The sequence below is a fragment of the Pelmatolapia mariae genome, linkage group LG7 (genome assembly GCF_036321145.2).
Source record: "Pelmatolapia mariae isolate MD_Pm_ZW linkage group LG7, Pm_UMD_F_2, whole genome shotgun sequence".
NCBI lineage: Eukaryota > Metazoa > Chordata > Actinopteri > Cichliformes > Cichlidae > Pelmatolapia > Pelmatolapia mariae.
In genome coordinates this window covers 23,127,247-23,144,844 of record NC_086233.1, presented here as the reverse complement: position 1 = coordinate 23,144,844, position 17,598 = coordinate 23,127,247, and the positions used below count along the sequence as shown (strand labels likewise).

The 17,598-nt window shown below is 40.3% G+C and overlaps 1 protein-coding gene across 3 annotated transcripts in view; it reads right to left on the bottom strand.

Annotated features, from left to right (window-relative positions):
• The window catches only part of LOC134630804 (mediator of RNA polymerase II transcription subunit 13-like), an 83,640-nt gene that overhangs the window by 55,971 nt on the left and 10,071 nt on the right, over window positions 1-17,598 (bottom strand). For all 3 annotated transcript variants that reach the window (XM_063478493.1, XM_063478494.1, XM_063478495.1), the window contains exon 2: window positions 9,627-9,864. In XM_063478493.1, coding sequence (XP_063334563.1) covers window positions 9,627-9,864 — 238 coding nt within the window. The remainder of the gene's footprint in view (window positions 1-9,626; window positions 9,865-17,598) is intronic.

The following is a 17,598-nucleotide window of genomic DNA, read 5'->3' as shown; positions in this document are numbered from 1 at the left end:
TCAGCTTTACTACAGTTTCAAGAAAGAAAAGGAAAATTCAGGGTGCTGGAAGTCGTCCTCTTAGTTAAAGCTTAAACAACAACATATAGATTTTCAAGTGTGAATTTCCAGCAGGAGCCTTAACGCCAGGGAAATGCAAATATCATAAATTTGCCTGATTGGGATGCACGTTATAAATATTTCAGCAGCCTCAGATGAAATTATTCCGATCATACAGCATAGATTAAATTGCAAACACCTGCTACACCCGCTTAAGTGAATATCCCTCTAACTCTTCCTCCTGCAATCACCTTGACCACATGCTGTTTTGGTGGCACACCGGAGCACCGCCTATGGTGTTATCAAAGTCATCAGCCTTTCGTTTTCCGCTGCAGAGTGTCCTAACTAGATAACGCTCCACCCACACACCCTCTTCAGCAAATCCATAATCAATCCCATTATAGGTTTCTTTGTCCGGTTGTTAACCGAACACATTTGTGGGCTGATAAAGCAAACTGACATTTTCATTTTAGTGATCAAGCTGCTGCTTTTATACGGAATAATTTGTGACCGCAGCGGCAGAATAATTTGAAATTCATAAGCCCACTGTTAGGGTTCCAAGGTTCAGTGGCTTTACAGCACATGTAACACTTGTTACCAAGTCTTTTTATAATATATATATATATATATATATATGTATATATATATATATATATATATATATATATATATATATATATATATATATATATATATATATATGAAAGCCATGTTTGATACTTTTATGTGTTTGTGCCAGGAGAATGGAAAAAACCATGAAAATGTCTCTCTATGAAAGAAATACACCTACCAGGGAATGCTCTTTTTTGATCCTAACCATCACATCTGCACTTTCTTTGAGACTGAACAGACCTTCTTTTTTTTATGCTGTAAAACATAATCAGCAGTGAAACAACGTAATTTAGGAGGTTTAATAAAAACTGGGCCATTACGCAGATACAAAGATGTGACTCAGATGCAAGTTTTTTTTAAGTCACAGTGGAGGAGAGGTAATGACTCATCCTCATCCAACTACTGTGGGAAAGTCATTCCACCACAGGAAAGGAAGGAGACTGCAAGGCCACTGCAGGGAAAGGGATAAATAATTAGACAATTGCACCAGAGCAGAAAGCGAGGTGTCTAGGTCACGACCTGAAAGTACAAGTTTTGTTTTTAAAGTCAGTATGTATAGCCACGGCCATAAATAGACACAAAGGACAATTCTGACAGCAGCTGTATGGATGAAAAGAAGGAAAAGGTTAGCAGGATGCAGGAGTGGATACAGTGTGATTTGGGAGCTGTGGCAGGCCGAGATGATTGCTGTGATTTGGGTTAGGCAGGAAGGAAGGCATGAACGTGGTGAGGCTGAGAAAAAAAGTGTCATCATTATTGACTGTACTAAAAAGATGGTTGTACACACTCGGTCTTCACCACTTTTTTTTCAATCAAATCTTTTCGACCACAAAGCAGTCATACCAACCCTGCTTTATTGTCTGAGTAATTCTAAATGTGACATTACATACATTACATAATTCTTAAAACTAATGATAGAACCATAAACTCTTTAGGAAATCTCACAACTGAAATCAAAGACCAGGTAACCCAAAGGGTCGTTTTCACATAGAAATTTATAGAATCCAACAGTCTGGCAACCTTAAGATAGCATGCACTTCCGTATCATTTATACATAGTTTATGATTAAATATCCCGTCAGCAAATATTGCTTCATCATAGCTGACTGCATCTCAAAAGGCAATATTTAGTGGTAAGAGTAAACAGTTCTCTTTGATGGAGGAAAAATGACTAAATGCATTTACCGAACACAGTCCCTGTCTTCTTATGGGAGCATAAGAAGACAGGAAATGCCATTCGTCATATCTCACGCAAATGTTTAAACTTTTCACTTGTTAGGTTTACACTTTAAAAATGAACCAATCACAATGGACACTGAACAATGACGTTGAAGGGTAGCCTATGTGTTATAAAGTGACGCCAAAGGGAAGTGACCAAGCGTCAGCATGTGATGCACTGGGAATGAGACTAGGACCTCCTTGATCAAACAAGTCTAACAGGAATGGCAGGAGGCCCACTAGTGAACCCTGGGGAACGCCTCCATGTAAAAAAAATGTACCATTGGACCAGAATAACAATATAGTCTTCTTTCAGCTGTGCTACAGTAGATCATCTGTCTCCATTTCACCCTATCCCTAGAATCCTCCTCTCTTCGTGTCCTCCTTCACTACATCTATGTCCTTCTCTCTCATTCCCTCCTAACACGCCTTCCCTCTCTTCCCTTCTTTTGTATTTGGCCAACAGAAGCATAGTTTCCACCGGCATCCTGTCGGCCAACTGGAGGCAATCATTGTTAACCCTGGGCCCCATGGTGGGGCCACAAGCCAGTATACTCCTAGTGCCAATCCCAAGCCTGGATAAATGGAGAAGGTTGCATTGGAAGGGGCATCTGGAGTAAAAGCTTTGCCTAGTTGAACATACAGATCATCAATAAATAATAATAATAAAGCAAGTGATTAAAAAGTCCGGGGAGTTATAAGAAAATGAAACCCAGGAATTCACTGTTAATATTTCCAAGACGTGTGACTCCTTGTGGAAGATAGAGCTCTGAAAAGCAATCCCACTAGTCTGAATCTTTCATACAGATTTATACCGACTGTTTAATCATGAGAAAAACTTATTCCTAAAAAGATTTTCACCCCTGCCTCTTGTGCTCTTGCTTTGACTTCAAAGCAAAACAAAACAAAACAGTAAATCTGAAAGCTTTCACTCCAAAACTAGGTTATAAGAGTATAACCACCATCAAATTATCACTTTCATGTAACAGATTTACAGCAAATATGAGCAAACCAAACCGTTTCTTTGTGTTTTGCTTCAAGAGCGATAAATCACCTCTTTAGTTTAAAGACCACATGGGGTATTAAGTTTAAGATATTATTTGATGTACTGTCTTGGTTTGGCTGAGTAATTACCGTAGTAATTACAGTGGACACAATTTTGACACATTTTTAGCCGTGCATCCTTCAGAACTGAAACATTTTAACCAGCGCCTCTATGCAGAGCAGCTCTTTACAGGTCTATGAGCCATCACCCTCACACTCACTCTCACTCAAACACACAAGAGTGGCTCGAATCATCTGTTTAACACTTGTGATTACAAGTGTGAACGTGTGACTTAAAACCCACCTACTGACTGCCAGAGATTTTAACCATTTGAACTGATCTTTTCTCACTGTGGCTGTGTAGTGACATGTTGGCTCTCTGTCATGACTTACAGGGACATTTCAAGGGAAGAGAGCCATCGTTAATGTCGAAGATTTTTCTTCCCTCGTCTGGCATATCAAAGGTGGGGAAAAAAGACCAACAGAACCAGACAGTAAAATGCATTACCTCGTTCTTGCATTATGACACTTTGACTAATGTGTTGTGGTTTCATTCAAACCAGTTCTGTCCCTAATCATCTCAAGGTATATTCAAAACACCAAGTGCTGCTGCCTCACAGCAAGTGTCTTTTGGTTCCCTGAAATGTAAGTTACACCAAAGAAACATCCACACCAGGTAGTTGATGCTGCTTCATGAAAGCTTCCTGGTTAATTCTGTTTAACCAGGAAGCTTTTCTGGTGCTATTTACAATTACGAGCAATTGTTATCGAGTAATTCATGCAACAATTCTTTTAAAGATGCGACCGCACTTTCAGCTTTTGTAATAAATTATTTCATCACCGCTGTGTCCCGCAAACAGACAAAAAAGAGAAGTGTGTGTTTGTTTGTAGCTGCTGTAAAGAGACAGTGCCACACACACACACACACACACACACACACACACACACACACACACACACACACACACACACACACACACACACACACACACACACACAGGCTTCTTTGTGGCTCTGTATGAGTATGTAAATCTCTTTGGTAGGTGTTGCTTCTGCTGGATGATCATAAGGTCCAGATTGTGTATTCAGCCACCACTTTGACCATTATGCATGTTTAAGTATGTGCATATGTGTGTGCGTGTGTACACGACAGCCTGTGTGTTTGGTTTGTGTGTATGTGTGTCACTTTCTCTTTGGCTGTGCTGGCAACACGCTGATGACTCAGCCCATTCAGCACACTAATCCTGTTTCCTCACAAACTGTACTCAGCCCACACTGGGTTTTATTATGCTGTATACATTATAGGCCAATGCCGTCTGATTTTAGGACAGCAAGTCACCATGAGTTGAACAGGATGCTTTAATGCCTGTCATTTAACCAAAGGCAATACCACAGAGTGCTGCAGTATAGTGAGGAAGTAGAAAAAGATGCAAGGCTGGATCTAACAGTAAGCTGCACATGCTGTTGGGAGTAACTCAAAGCCGCAATTAATTAAGACTAAACAGCAGGTTAAAATATCCATCACTTTGAATAGTCGGAAGCGCATATCGATATATTTTTGAATTGGGTTACTTTGTGTATATTTAAACAAATGAGCTCAGGGGAGTCGGCTAAACCTGTCCTGTTACCTTAGATCACCAGAACATTAAAAATATTAAAAACAGCTACTTGGTGCCAGCCAGTGCCTAGCAGGACAGCCAGAGCAGGAGATGTCTGTCCTGTATCAGAATGAGTTTGTAGCGCTGTCCAGCAGTGGGTTAGAAAATTTAAGTGTGAAAAGCACTTAAATCAATTCTACTTACGTAGAACATAAACGTTACAGTGTTTGCTTAGACAACAAATGAGCAAATATAATTCCATCTATTTTTCAACCCTTTAAGCCAAATGTATATATACATCAGTTTTTGAGACTTCTACCTCATCAGTGTGATTTCCCCCCCCCAAAAAAAACTAACAAAATAAATTGCACAAGACATTTTTAAGCAATAAATTACAAAAAAAAGCTAGATGTAGTAAATATGATACAAATTAGAACTAACATTATTAATATTATTATTATATCGTTTTTTATTTTATCAGATGGGTCAAGAAACACTATTTTCAAAGAATTCAGGTTTGCTGCCAATTAATTCATGGATAAAGGTTGCCTTAGATAGTCCTAAATTTAAAAAAAAAAAAAAAAAAAAGATTTTTAGGCTTTTTGAGGTAGTGCTGTACTTCTGGTGACTTGGCTCCACAAGTAAGACAGGCTGCCACTGTTTTTGGCTAGCTGACATTAGGTTTTTCTTAGCCTCAATCTGGGACTTTACAAGAAATACAATCACTTTTAGACACAAATAACTTTGTTATCCAGTTAAATTAATAACACTTATTATAATGTTACAGACGGGCTGGACTCCTACCTTAAAGTTATCATTTTATTTATAGTCATTAGCCTTTAGCCGCTACCTCAATGATAGCACACCAGACAGCTTAGGGCCTTTTCACACTGAAAGCAGCATGCACTACACCAAAATGCTCTACATCAAAATCCACTACGCGCTACCTGTACTACGTTGTTTTGTGGCCACTCATAGTCTACAGACGTAGTGTATGGATAACTAAACATGTTTGATCTGGCAAAGCGCTTGTGCCTGATGCAACCTTCCCAATACCAACACCGCCACTGGGAGTAAACGAGCTTGTGACCACCTGATGCGGGGTTTGCAGCTTTCAGGTAACTGCTAATAGTTAAATGGCTAACACTGACGTATGCACAGGCCAGGTTAATATTTATAATACCTCTTCAGTACTTCAATGTTGCTGAAACTGAAGCTTCATTGACCTTTCCAAGTGTTGCTTAGTGTTGTAAAGGTCAAAGTTCAACTGCTAGTGATGAGACAAAGACGGTAACATTGATATCAATGCTGCTGTAAACGAGTTTCTAATCGAACAGTAACTTTTAGTTTTGACAACCAGTGAGTAAGGATGCGAATGACATGTTGCTTCAGGTTTTTTTAAGCAAAAGATAACAATAAAGGTCAAATCCAATCACTGTACAATTCTGTGTCCCTAAATTATGTTTAATTACTTGACAGTGACTTTCAGGAACGTTTCACCTCAAGAAAGACAATCTGCTTTCTTCTAAATTCACTAACACCTACCAGCATGGGTACATTACACGCAAAATGCTTTAACAAGATGACTTTCCCAAGATGATGTATTTGTTTAAATGATCTAAGACTCCTAGCTCCTTGCCTGTTTTTACACTGTTTACAGGGTGCTACAGTTTAGTTCAGCTATTCCAATTAAACTCTACAGTCAGTCTCTTTTTAAGCTGCTGCGTAAGGGATGTTAAGCATCATCGTCTTCTTAACCATTACAAGTCTGATATAGCTTCTGAAAATTTGAAGGATGACAACCTCTTTGAGTGGAGCAGCCAGCTAATATAAAAACATGTCAGAGCACACTGCTTTAATATCTGCTGTATGACTCAAAACATAAATACTCTAAATAGCTCTAGCTGTTCCATCAAATGTGTATGAATCAGTCTTTTTTTTTTTTTTTAAATGAATTCTTGGATTTTAAATTTTGTTATATGAATCTGGCAATCATGTCCATTTGGTAGTATAGCCATTAAAAAAACATTTAAAAAAGAGTTTAGATTTTCTTTTCTTATCCATTCGTCCCCTTGTTCCAGATGGGAGTAAGTACGGAATGGCCACAATCTTTGTAGACTATAATGGATTAATCCCAGTGGCTCTAATTATCCCCTCACTTTTCCATTAACACCAAAATAAGTATGACATACATGGTACCCTGGAGATTCAACGTAATAACTTTTATCCCCTATTTTTATAACTGTTCTTTTCAGCTGTAGTGAACTTTTGTTTAATACTTTGGTTTACGACTAAACAGCTGCAGCACTAGTGACATTTCCACCAGCCCATATTGTTATTTGCATCTAGTTTGCATTAGCGGTAATGCAAACTAACTGCTCAACTACAAAGGTAGGCATACCAGCTTAAGCTTCATTCAGCAGTGTGTTGAATATATGAAGGTGTAAGGCTTTTAATGGGGTAAAAATGAAACTCTGTTGGATATTTTAGACTGGCTCGGTCAACTAAGAAGGAAAGCAAGGCGAGCAATGTGATGTGAGAAATCACATGACTTTCGCATGTGACAAAAGTGAGGCCAGAAGTCAGAGCAGTGAGTAAGCAAGGCAGAGAAAGAGGCGCAGAAAAGGGAGAAAGCTAAGATCAAGCTTTTCCACTGTGAACAGACATGCAGGTGTGCAGCTTTTTTAAGACTTCTTAAAACACTGATATCCCCTGTGTGTGTTACAACTGATTCTAATTTGGAAGAAATCCAGCTTCACTTTAATTAACAATTATCAACCACTTCTTACACCTCAAGTGCTATTTTCAATGCTTAATAGGAATTATACATAGGAGACCTGTGAGATTTTACAAATAAGAAGTTTTACTGCCTTTCAGCACCTTATCAATATAAAAAAATGAAATATTTATAGTTTCAGGATTCAGTTAATCACTATGAGAAGAGTGTATAGACTACAACAGGCTGATGTACAATTAAAGCTATTAACAGGCCATTTGTGAACATAAACAGCCAGCCAACACTGTCACCAAAGCAAGCCTTGCCACTTGGCAGCCATCTCTAAACAGCTCTGGGTTCTTGTTTGGGTAGTTATGTTGAATCTAATTCAACCTGAATATTTAGAAACAAGTCTACAGTTAAAAAAAGAAAAAGCAGAAATATCACCATGTGACTTTTGCTGTTGATTATTACATTAACACAATTTTTTAAAACAAAACAATGGATGTTTAAATGTGTAAATGAGGCTTTATCTTTTTTTCTTTTTACATAACAAAGATACGATCATTAGATCAATTTGTGCCTTTAAACACATGTAATGCAGAAAAAATATATTTCAGACTTAAGAAGTAAAAATGCTTCATTACAATTATTTTTTCATTTTGTTACTTACTTTTGCAAAATAAGGTTTTGTAAAAATGTAAATATGTTGTATTTTAGTACATATAAACATGTTTACACCGTATATAAAATATAACAAATGTACATTTTGGTCATTTTCTTTCTACTACTCTAAAAGAAGGCCTCCCAAAATCTCAGAATATACCAGTGCATGAAATATTACCTTGACTTTCTTTTAAAGCAACATATAAAGAAAAATGTCTAACACGTGTTAATGTGCAGGATATATCTCTGCATTGAAAAATAGACAAATAGTAATAAAATTCTTAGAACAGTGACACCACTGCAACAGGAAGAAATCAATAACCATAAAATGTAATTAAAAAGGCTTAGATTGTTATCAGCTTTATTGGACCTTAGTGTGCTAGTCAAAGAGAGTTATTATCAGTGTTTTAGGCTGCCATTAGCAGCTTGTAAATTGGTGAGGTAATGCTAAAATTTCACGCTCTACACGCTTGTTTTATGGCTTCAGGTAACTTTTTTGCTCCGAAAGCCTAAATGCTGCCACTGTTCTCACTACACTGACTCAACGTGTTTGCGTGATCGTTATCAGCTTTCATAGATCTTCTTAAATCGATGGCGATGGGGAAAAAAATACCATTTTCACAAAGGCCAGATTATATCGGAGTTGGATGATGTGAGTAGATGTAAAAGTAGAGTTTGGATGCTGGCAGTTTGGATGGGGGAGGGGAAGCAATGAAAAAAAGGTGAGTTTTCTCTGTGTCAGTGATGCAAACGTAACTCAGAATGTACAGCGTATCTTTCTCTCTTACACATGTTTGTGCAGAGTAAAGGGCTCTCCCCAGCAGCGGTAAAAACATCTGTCAAATACCTACTGCAGTGCCTGAAAGGCCTTTTCACGTCAAGTCAGCTTTAATAGATAACCAAAAAACTGAAATTTTCGCTACTGCTTCCACCTCTACATCCAATATTGTCTATCCCAGCTCCTGACTCTTGTCCTGCTGAACCAAACCCAGCATAATCCCTCTCCTGTTTCCCCGTCCCTTTCTTCCACAGGCTCGGTCGATACGTTAGACTTCCACACACGTGCACAGCGAGATAATGCAAATGTTGCTATAAATAGGGACAACAGTGCTGACAGTAGCACTCTCTCAAGTGAGATATCTCGGTGTAATTTTCACCAGCACACGCCGCCACACATAGTCACGCTGGCAAGAAAAATCTACTCGTTTGCTGCGCTTCATCATAGTGATAGTCCTGAAGCAGCATATAAACACTTGAGATGCAAAAGCAAACACAGATATGAGCTATAAGGGGCTCAGAAATAGGACTGCTCCACACAAACCGGATCAATATGCCCTAAACATCTTACACAAATGTGCAGCCGACTAAACAGCCTGAATCTGCATAATACTCAGGTCTGCTATATGAGAGCCCCTGCGGCTCTTGTATAACATACAGGCATTATGCCACACTATGAAACCCTGCGTTATTGTGTGTATTTTATCTAACACACAACACATATTTCACTACTTCTCTGACAGTTTTTCATAAAATCCACTAAAAGCACAAGAAGACTGTATTCCACATGATAACTCCCCTCTATATAAAGCAACTACAAGCCCGTAGAAGCTTACAACCTCAACTTCCAGAGCACAATGGAAGCTGAGGCGAAGACCGATGGGATGGAAAAATAATTGAGATGGATAGAACACAGGAGCGACCCTCATCCTTCATCGCTTTCATCCTCTTTCTCACCTTCCAGCTCTTGATGAATGACACCAGTAAGGTTGGGTTCTTCGCCCCACCAGAAGATCCACAGCTCCTTGGCATCGGGCTTGATTTTGCGTCGCCACACGCACAGCAGGTTGGACTGCACGCAGCGCATGAAGCTGCGCAGAACCGGGTCGTCCTGGGCCGGGGCGGATATCACGGGCCCGTACTCCCCGCCGCTGGAGAACCTGTAGCAACGCCATTTAATGCCTGTCAACTCCGCCTGGAAGAGAAGAGCAATTAAAAGAACCTTAAATCTTGTACTTGTAATGCAATGTTAATACTTAGAGTAAATAATAGAGTAATTTCCCCGTGGCTTCAGTGCAAACACAGTTAAATGCAATGTAAAATAATTAGTTCATTTATAAGTTAATTTAGCAAGTAATCTTTTTAACAATTCTTTAATCATTTCACCTTTTTTTTTCTCTTGTTCTCTGGTGCGAGCCTCACCAAAGCGAGCGGATTTGCCGTTTCACGCTTTTGTTTATACTTCTGCATTGAATATTTTTGTATTTCTGGCCAGACATTACAGGACGCTGTCTTGGCTTCAGTTAAAAAGCGACGGTTGGTTTTCTTCTTTTCTATTTTTGACACCGATATGAGTTTATATCAGGAGGAAAATTAACAATCTTGCAGTGTGTTGCACAGAGAGCAATCTACTGCTTGACAACAACAAAACCAAGAAACTGATTATTCCATGATTGAAAAAAAAAAAAAAAAAAAAAAGGAGGCAAAGACATACACGCACACAGAGCAGCAGAGCTGAGTTGGAGCATGTGAACGCTTCTAGATTCCTGGGAATCGTTAGAACACTGACATGACACATTTACACCCTTGGAAATGAATGCTCTTCCTAAATCACGCACAAGAAAAAGTCATTTGGAAACATCACAAACTTTGATAGGTTGTGCACAGCCCAGGATGGGAAGGCTCTGCTGCATGTGATTAAAAATGCTCATAGTATCATAGGTACCGATCTAGCGAACATCAGCGATATGCTAAATGACAATGCCCAACCCAGCCGCAGCCTGTTCACCCTGCTGCCATCTGGCAAGCGATATAGATGTATCCACTTCCGTGCCACAGAAAGTAGTTTCTTTCCTCGGGCTGTGAGATTACTGATTTCATCCTCCACACTTCAACACAGATAATAGCTTTACTTTTCATGACTAAATTATTTATTCATTCTTTTTCATTTACTTTTTGTTTTGTTTTGTTTCGTTTTTTTGTCGGCAGCATAAATGAACTACAGCTGAACATCTTGCAGAATGATGATTAAAATGATCCTGAGTTTAATAAATGTCATTTTTTTAATCATTTATTAACTAATAGTTAATGTGCAATACTGTTGTAGTGAGGAATTCTAAAAACATCAGCTTCTAAAAAAAACATTATTATATAGAAGATGAATTAAAACGAGCATTATGGATGAAACCATTAGGTGTGGTTTTTAACAGTGACCATATAAATTGTGTTATCACATCAGACATTACTGATTTAATCAATATCTGCACATGTGCCGTCCATTCATTTTCTATTTTCGCCGGCTTCCTGTTTACAAGGCTATGATCGTTGCATAAACAGTTAAAATTATTTAACGTCTCCCTGTTGTGTTGTTGTAACCTTATTTAATCGATGCTTTCACTCGCCGCTCTCGCCACTGCTGCTGCTGCTGTAAAGATAGCATAAAGAGTGTGTAACTACTGCAGAGAGACGAGCTGGAGAGTGACAGGGAGACGTAAAGGATGGCCTTGAGTGAAATGCATGAATGAACTACTGCAGGAGTGGCGGCACTGAAATGCAGGCCAAGCCAAAAACGAGAGAGACATGAAAAGAGGAAACAAGTGTCGGGTTCAATGGTTGGAATCTGGCCCAGCAACTGACATCTTCTCCATTGAACCTAATGAGATAAAGGGTGTTTCTGTCGCCTGCTGCAGACTTGCAACTTTGGAAACGTCTCCTCCATCAAAGCCTGACAGGAGACATAATCCTGTCATAATGCTGATTTTTTTTCTTTAGGAGCACACACATAGTGTGGGTAAAGAAACCAAAACACACAAATGTCAGTGATCCTGTGATGATCATGTGTGCTCCGGAAACTATATTCTGATCTTTGTTTGTGTTTTCGTGTTTGCATTCGAGCATGAATGAGCAGAGTGCACAAAGGCATTGTTGAACAGGACAGAGATTTGGCAGGCAGAGGGAAAATCTCTGAGTGTGCTGTGCTGCCCTCTTCTCCTCCCCTGTGTTCACCCAGCTGTGAGGATCATGTTTGGCACACTGGCCCAGGCACCAAGCCATCCAAGGCCAACGAAGGGAAGAAAAATACTGACCCACTTTAACGCAGAGACAGGTAGAAAAGAGCAGCTCAAAGGAAATTAAAGCCCGCGGTGTCTTTGAGTGGGTGAAGAAAAGCAGGCTCTACGGTTGTGATGATTGTAAAAAGAGGGGACAAGGAGGCTTATAGAAATGTTAAGTGTGTTTGCAAACTGGCGACTACTCTCTGCACCCAAATAAGAAGCTAAAAAGAGAAAGCAAGGACTCTGAGGAAGGGTGTGTATATGCTCAAGTATTCCTAACGAACATATCCACATTACCTACTGGCACACGTCCTAAAATGTGAGCGTACAATAAAGTATGCATTTGGCACACAGGAACATCCTTGCAGCAAAACGAACCCATAATTACGAGCGCGTCCCTTCTATAACGACAGCGCGTGTAATAGAAGATATAAACATTGGCGCTGTGATAAGCCGAGCCCTAAAATTAGCCGTGACAAGGTCAAAGATGCTGTTTGTCCCAAAGCAAAGAGGAAGACATCTGCTTGCACTGCCTCGTCACTCCCAGTCAATGTCAAAAGTTCCTCCACTGTTTGGCACAGCTGTCTGCTGCTTCTACTGAATCAGGAGCTCTGAGATGATGGAAGCAAAGTGTCAGAATATATATTTACAATGGCGGCATACCAGCGAAACGCACGCTCCCGTGAACGGATTCTTCAAACGGCCCCCTTCAGACATGCTCCCCTGAGAAGTCTGCACAGCAATTTATAGCAAAAGTTGGAAGAAGACACCTTAATTTCTGCCAGTATAATTCTAATCAACTCAAGGCGCTTTAGATTTTAAGGTAAAGAGCCAACAATAACACAGAGAAACCCCCAACAATCAGACAAAACCCAATCTGTGTGGAAAAGGCTTAGGTTTTATCAAATAATCAGCTTTTTTGGTTTGTTTTTTGTCTTTTTGGGCCAGAGTGCGCAAAAAAGGTGCTGTGTACTTCTTGGCCATGTGGCAAGTGCTGCTGAACTCCTGTGGAGGATTAGCTGTGGCACAGTTGAAGGAAGGGGGAACAGAGCTGCGCTCACACGCTGGCGGGCACATCCAAACACATGCCTGCGCACAAACACTGGCATGCACACACACCGCAGCTGTGATGATGTGCAGACCAGAAGTGTTCGGAATAAAAAAAAAAATTACAAAAAAATCACTGGCATGCATCGGGAGGCGGACATATTTTCCGACTGATGTCCAGTTATTTTTCAGACGTGACAGCTAAGATCTGCTCATCTATCTGTCTGTGCGCGCGTGTGTGTTTTCGTTCATTTATTGGCTACGTGCGCGTTCATCAATATTGTGTCGGTGTTTTTCTTTAATATATGAGTTGTACACGGAGGCAGTGATAGCTACACTCTTGCTGGATGATAATGATCTCTCAGCACTCTTCACCTTCACTATCAGACCTCCGAAATCAGTAGTAGTGCTAACAAACAGCTAATTCTCATATTTGTATGAATAAATTACCACTTGTAACACATAAGAGAAAATCTGTCAAGCATGTGAATTCAACTGATATCACAACTGAGTCTGGAGACAAAGAGCGGAGCTATTATTTGCTACTCCACTGACAAATCAGTGTTGCTGAATAAAATCCAGTTACAAAGGACAACAAAAAAAACGGTTATTTGACTCATTTAAGTATAATTCTGTCATCGTCGCTCTTTAAAGGAATGGGGGGTTAAGTTCCTGAAGTGCACACCAAATCAGAGAATGGATTTCAACAACAACAATGTGCTGTATGAGTAGAGCAATTTTGGTGCTAAATGAGGCAAAACTGTAAAAACATGTTATAAAAGAACGGATTACCCAATTGGGATTCCACTCTCATCAATCTGAGAGAAATTAACTAGGACAAAAATGTCCTTTTGTGCCGTCGGCGCACTTGGTTCGACTGTCAGTCTGCAAGCCGGCAAAAAGAGCACAGCAAATATGTATTTGAAAGCAGCAAATTCCTCATCACCCTTCCGAGTAGAAAAGAGCAAATCAAAGATTATTCCAGGCTGCAGTCTCTGTCTATTTTAAACACTACCACGGGGAGGGGAAAAAGGCAAAGGGGTCAAGAAAAAAGATGGGAAGATTTTGTTTCACTGTCAATAAAACCCTGCACTCCTCCGAGCCCCTTGTTCTCCAGGTTGGCTGGTTCAATTTCTGATTGAATGCAGGACCAAAAACAAGAGCTTTTCCTTCAATTGCTAAGACGGACCAAAGCCTTGACCTTACTCTCACCTCTATTATCTTTCTCGTCTTCACTCTCCCGCTCATCTCTCAGCACTTTCTCACCTCCACAGATGCCTATGTAATACATCCCGGCAGGTGTGTCTCATACTTTTTCTCTTTGCCTTTTTTTTTTAAATTTATCTTTTTATGTGTTTTTTGTTGTTGTTTTTTTTTATTTGTCTAGAAAACACAGCTTTAGCTTTAGCTATAGCTGCTTTAAAATCTTCCCACCATTCGCACAATGGGATAGATTCAATCTTTTATCTTTGAAAGCTGGTGTCGGACAGAAATCCAAACTTTAAAGCTGAGAGTTTAAAAGGTATTTCCTGGAGAAAAAAAGGGGTGGGGGGGCTCAGAATAACAGAATCTGTCTCCAAACCAGAGGTCAGCCTCAGTGCACCAGTCCCGTGCTTGTAATCACAAAAATATGGAAGTCAGTGCGTTAATCTTTAGCGCACTGTGCTTGAACACAACATAACTTAAAGAGGAAAAGAGAGAGAGAGAAGTGGATCCCATTTCTAGAGATGTTTGTCATACTGCAGCTCAAACAAACTGGAACTCGTGCGCATATGTTGTTTAAAGCCCGGGAGCTTTACAATGAACAGGAAACATTCATTACTCAGATGGCAAAGCTGAGAGGAAAACACACTTGACATAGACTTTTCAGGAACATCTCCGCAGTCTGAAAATATTTTCGCTCCCCTTATTTTTCTCTTGAAAACTTGCAGACCTTCTGAGTGGACCTCTTGAACTCCCCGAGTAGTACTTTGATGCAGGAAAACACACACACACACTCCTTTGGCCCAATCCTAGAAAAAGAAAGAGGCGTGTACTGACAAAGCATTCAGACATGACTCTGCGGAGCACTTCTTTTCACTTTCAGGACAAACGACTGCCGTGAAAAGCCATAGCACATAAAGCCGCAGAAGACAGAAGAGATCTTTGAAAACACGCGTTTACACTGAAAGTTAAGAGGAAATATATTTAGTCTTGGTCGACTAAATATATTTGGCAAATGCCTGAGCTTCTAACAGGAACGCAGCCGATGTGATCATCTGAGAGGATAAGCGCCTAATGCTCTACCAAAGCTGACAGAAAGCACACAGAGAATGTTGTCTGAGAGAGACGCCACTTCTTTAGGAATCTCAGCGCAAGAGCCTCGCAGGCTGACAAAGGAGCCACTTTAGGCGATTGAGAGACAGCTTGGCTCAGCAGTTTTACCTACTCTGGCACATGCCGAACACTTAGTCTGTCTTAGAGCAGCATAGCTTTCTCATCAATGTCAAATCTGATTAGCTGCTTGCCAAGCTGCCAATATTTGGGGTGTGTTCAGATCGCTTGTGATGCCCGTGAGTCTTTAGATAAGACTTGTTGTCTTTATCAGACAAACACAACAGCATCCATCTCCCTTTGATTGAATGTCAGAGGACTTTATTTGCTCTCTGAAAACGAGTCCTCGCTCCTTTAAGTCAAGTGTCTTTTGATTGGCTGCCTCTCGCAAGCAGAAGGTTTGATGAGCAGGTGGGCAGGACTTCTGCGCCTGAGATGATCACAAGCATATCTGCCCTCACTGACATCACACAGTAGAAAAAAGTAGGAAAAAACATACGCTGTATACGAATAAGAAGCAGTGGATTTTGGGTAATCTGGGTATTCTGGGTAAAGCCATGCGTGTCCCGTTATTTGGTAGGTGTGGGTTAAGAGAGTGTTTGGTTGTTTTAGGACCAGTGATGAACTAGAATCCTCTCCTAGGTGTGTGTAAACCGCTAGCTCTGTATCAGCTGGGACAGACTGTCGCATTCCCACAACACTAAGTTAGATAAGCTCTTAAGAAAACGTACATAACGTTGTTACATGTAAAATGTGAGATTATTTCACATCGTTTCTTACATATTGTACTTGGGAGTGTAAAGATTTTCATGAATGGTACTTGCAATAATTGGACTTTGTTTTTGTTTTCTTGACATGACAGAAATTAGCTGTGCATGCAGAATAAAATTAAGAAACTCCATCTATGGAAATCCCCTTTAATATTTACACATATTAATTCCCCTCATAGTCATTTTTATTGCATGTGGCTGTCACATTCAGGACAATGTGAACAAGATCACATCCTCTTATTCTCTTAGAACTGAAAGCATTCACGTTAAAAGCATGCAACTGGGAACGCACTGGATACGTTTGTGAAGGAGCTAAATGAAACAAAACGTAATTTTTTTTCCTTGGTTAGCCTCAAAATCAATCTTCAAATCAAGAAAGCTTTAATCTGGGGCATTATTGACAGTTACACAATACCTTAGTTTTTCCCTGCTTCAGTTCTCTCCACTTTCACGGCTCTCTTTCTCCACATGCTGCCTGGTTCTCTTCCCTGACATCGTCGGATAAAGAAATAGGTTGCCACTTCTCTGCTGTTCTGCTTGCAGAATGAAATCAGATTCCAATTTTTTTGTGCAGCCTGATGAGAAAGGTCAATTACTGATCTGTTTGGCTATGCTGCGAGCAGATGTAGTAGCTGCCATTCTTCTAGTATTTTCAGCAAAGTAACTGCTCAGTGATTGCTGCAGCATTGAGCCACACTTGGTTCTACAGTAGATGTCACAATTTAAAAAAAGGAAGTGAAATCTTACAACTTTAATGACAGTTTTTTTTTACGTGTGTGTTTGTTTGTTTATCGCTTCAGCGCTGAAATGCTGAAGCAGTCCAACGGAAAATCAAGTGCGGAAATTAAATATGAACAAAGACAACGTGAGCTCTGAGGCTGCGATTGCTAAGTCAACACCGAGAAGGCACCAGTTAGAGGAGCCAGTGGCAAAAATCAGAACAGGCAATGACTCCCCCTTCATCAATTAACCCGCTGAAATCAAATTAACCCACAAGGAGTCGCGCTCCCTTCTGGCATTTTACAACACAAATGAAGAGCGATGCACATTACTGCACTTGCGAGGAAGCGAGAGCGACACCAAAGCGCCAAACAGGTGTAGAAAAAAGGCCTCTGGGACACTAAACAGATGCCTTTCCTCTGCCTTCTGCCACCACCTTTACAAGCCCCTGCAAAACAAGGGACCGTCATTTGATCTGTGCTCTGCTGCAGCATCCAGTCCTGGGAGGTGAGCAAGCCAAGCGACCTAATTAGAGCAGTGAGAGTCCCCAGGGCTGAGTGACAGATAGACCTGCCAATCACGCCGCGGAAAGCCTCCATCAAACCCTGACTTCTCACCTGACACAAAGAGAAGTAGGAGGTAGGAGGAGCAGCGGCGGAAGACCAACAAAGACAGCTGGACACTGTGTACAGTAGCAAAGCCACATCTGAAAGACAAGATCCCCTGCCATTTGCAAAATGAAACAACACAAGCTGCAGCATTAGGCTGCTTTCAAAGCATTAAGGGACAGACTAAAGCAGTGGTCCA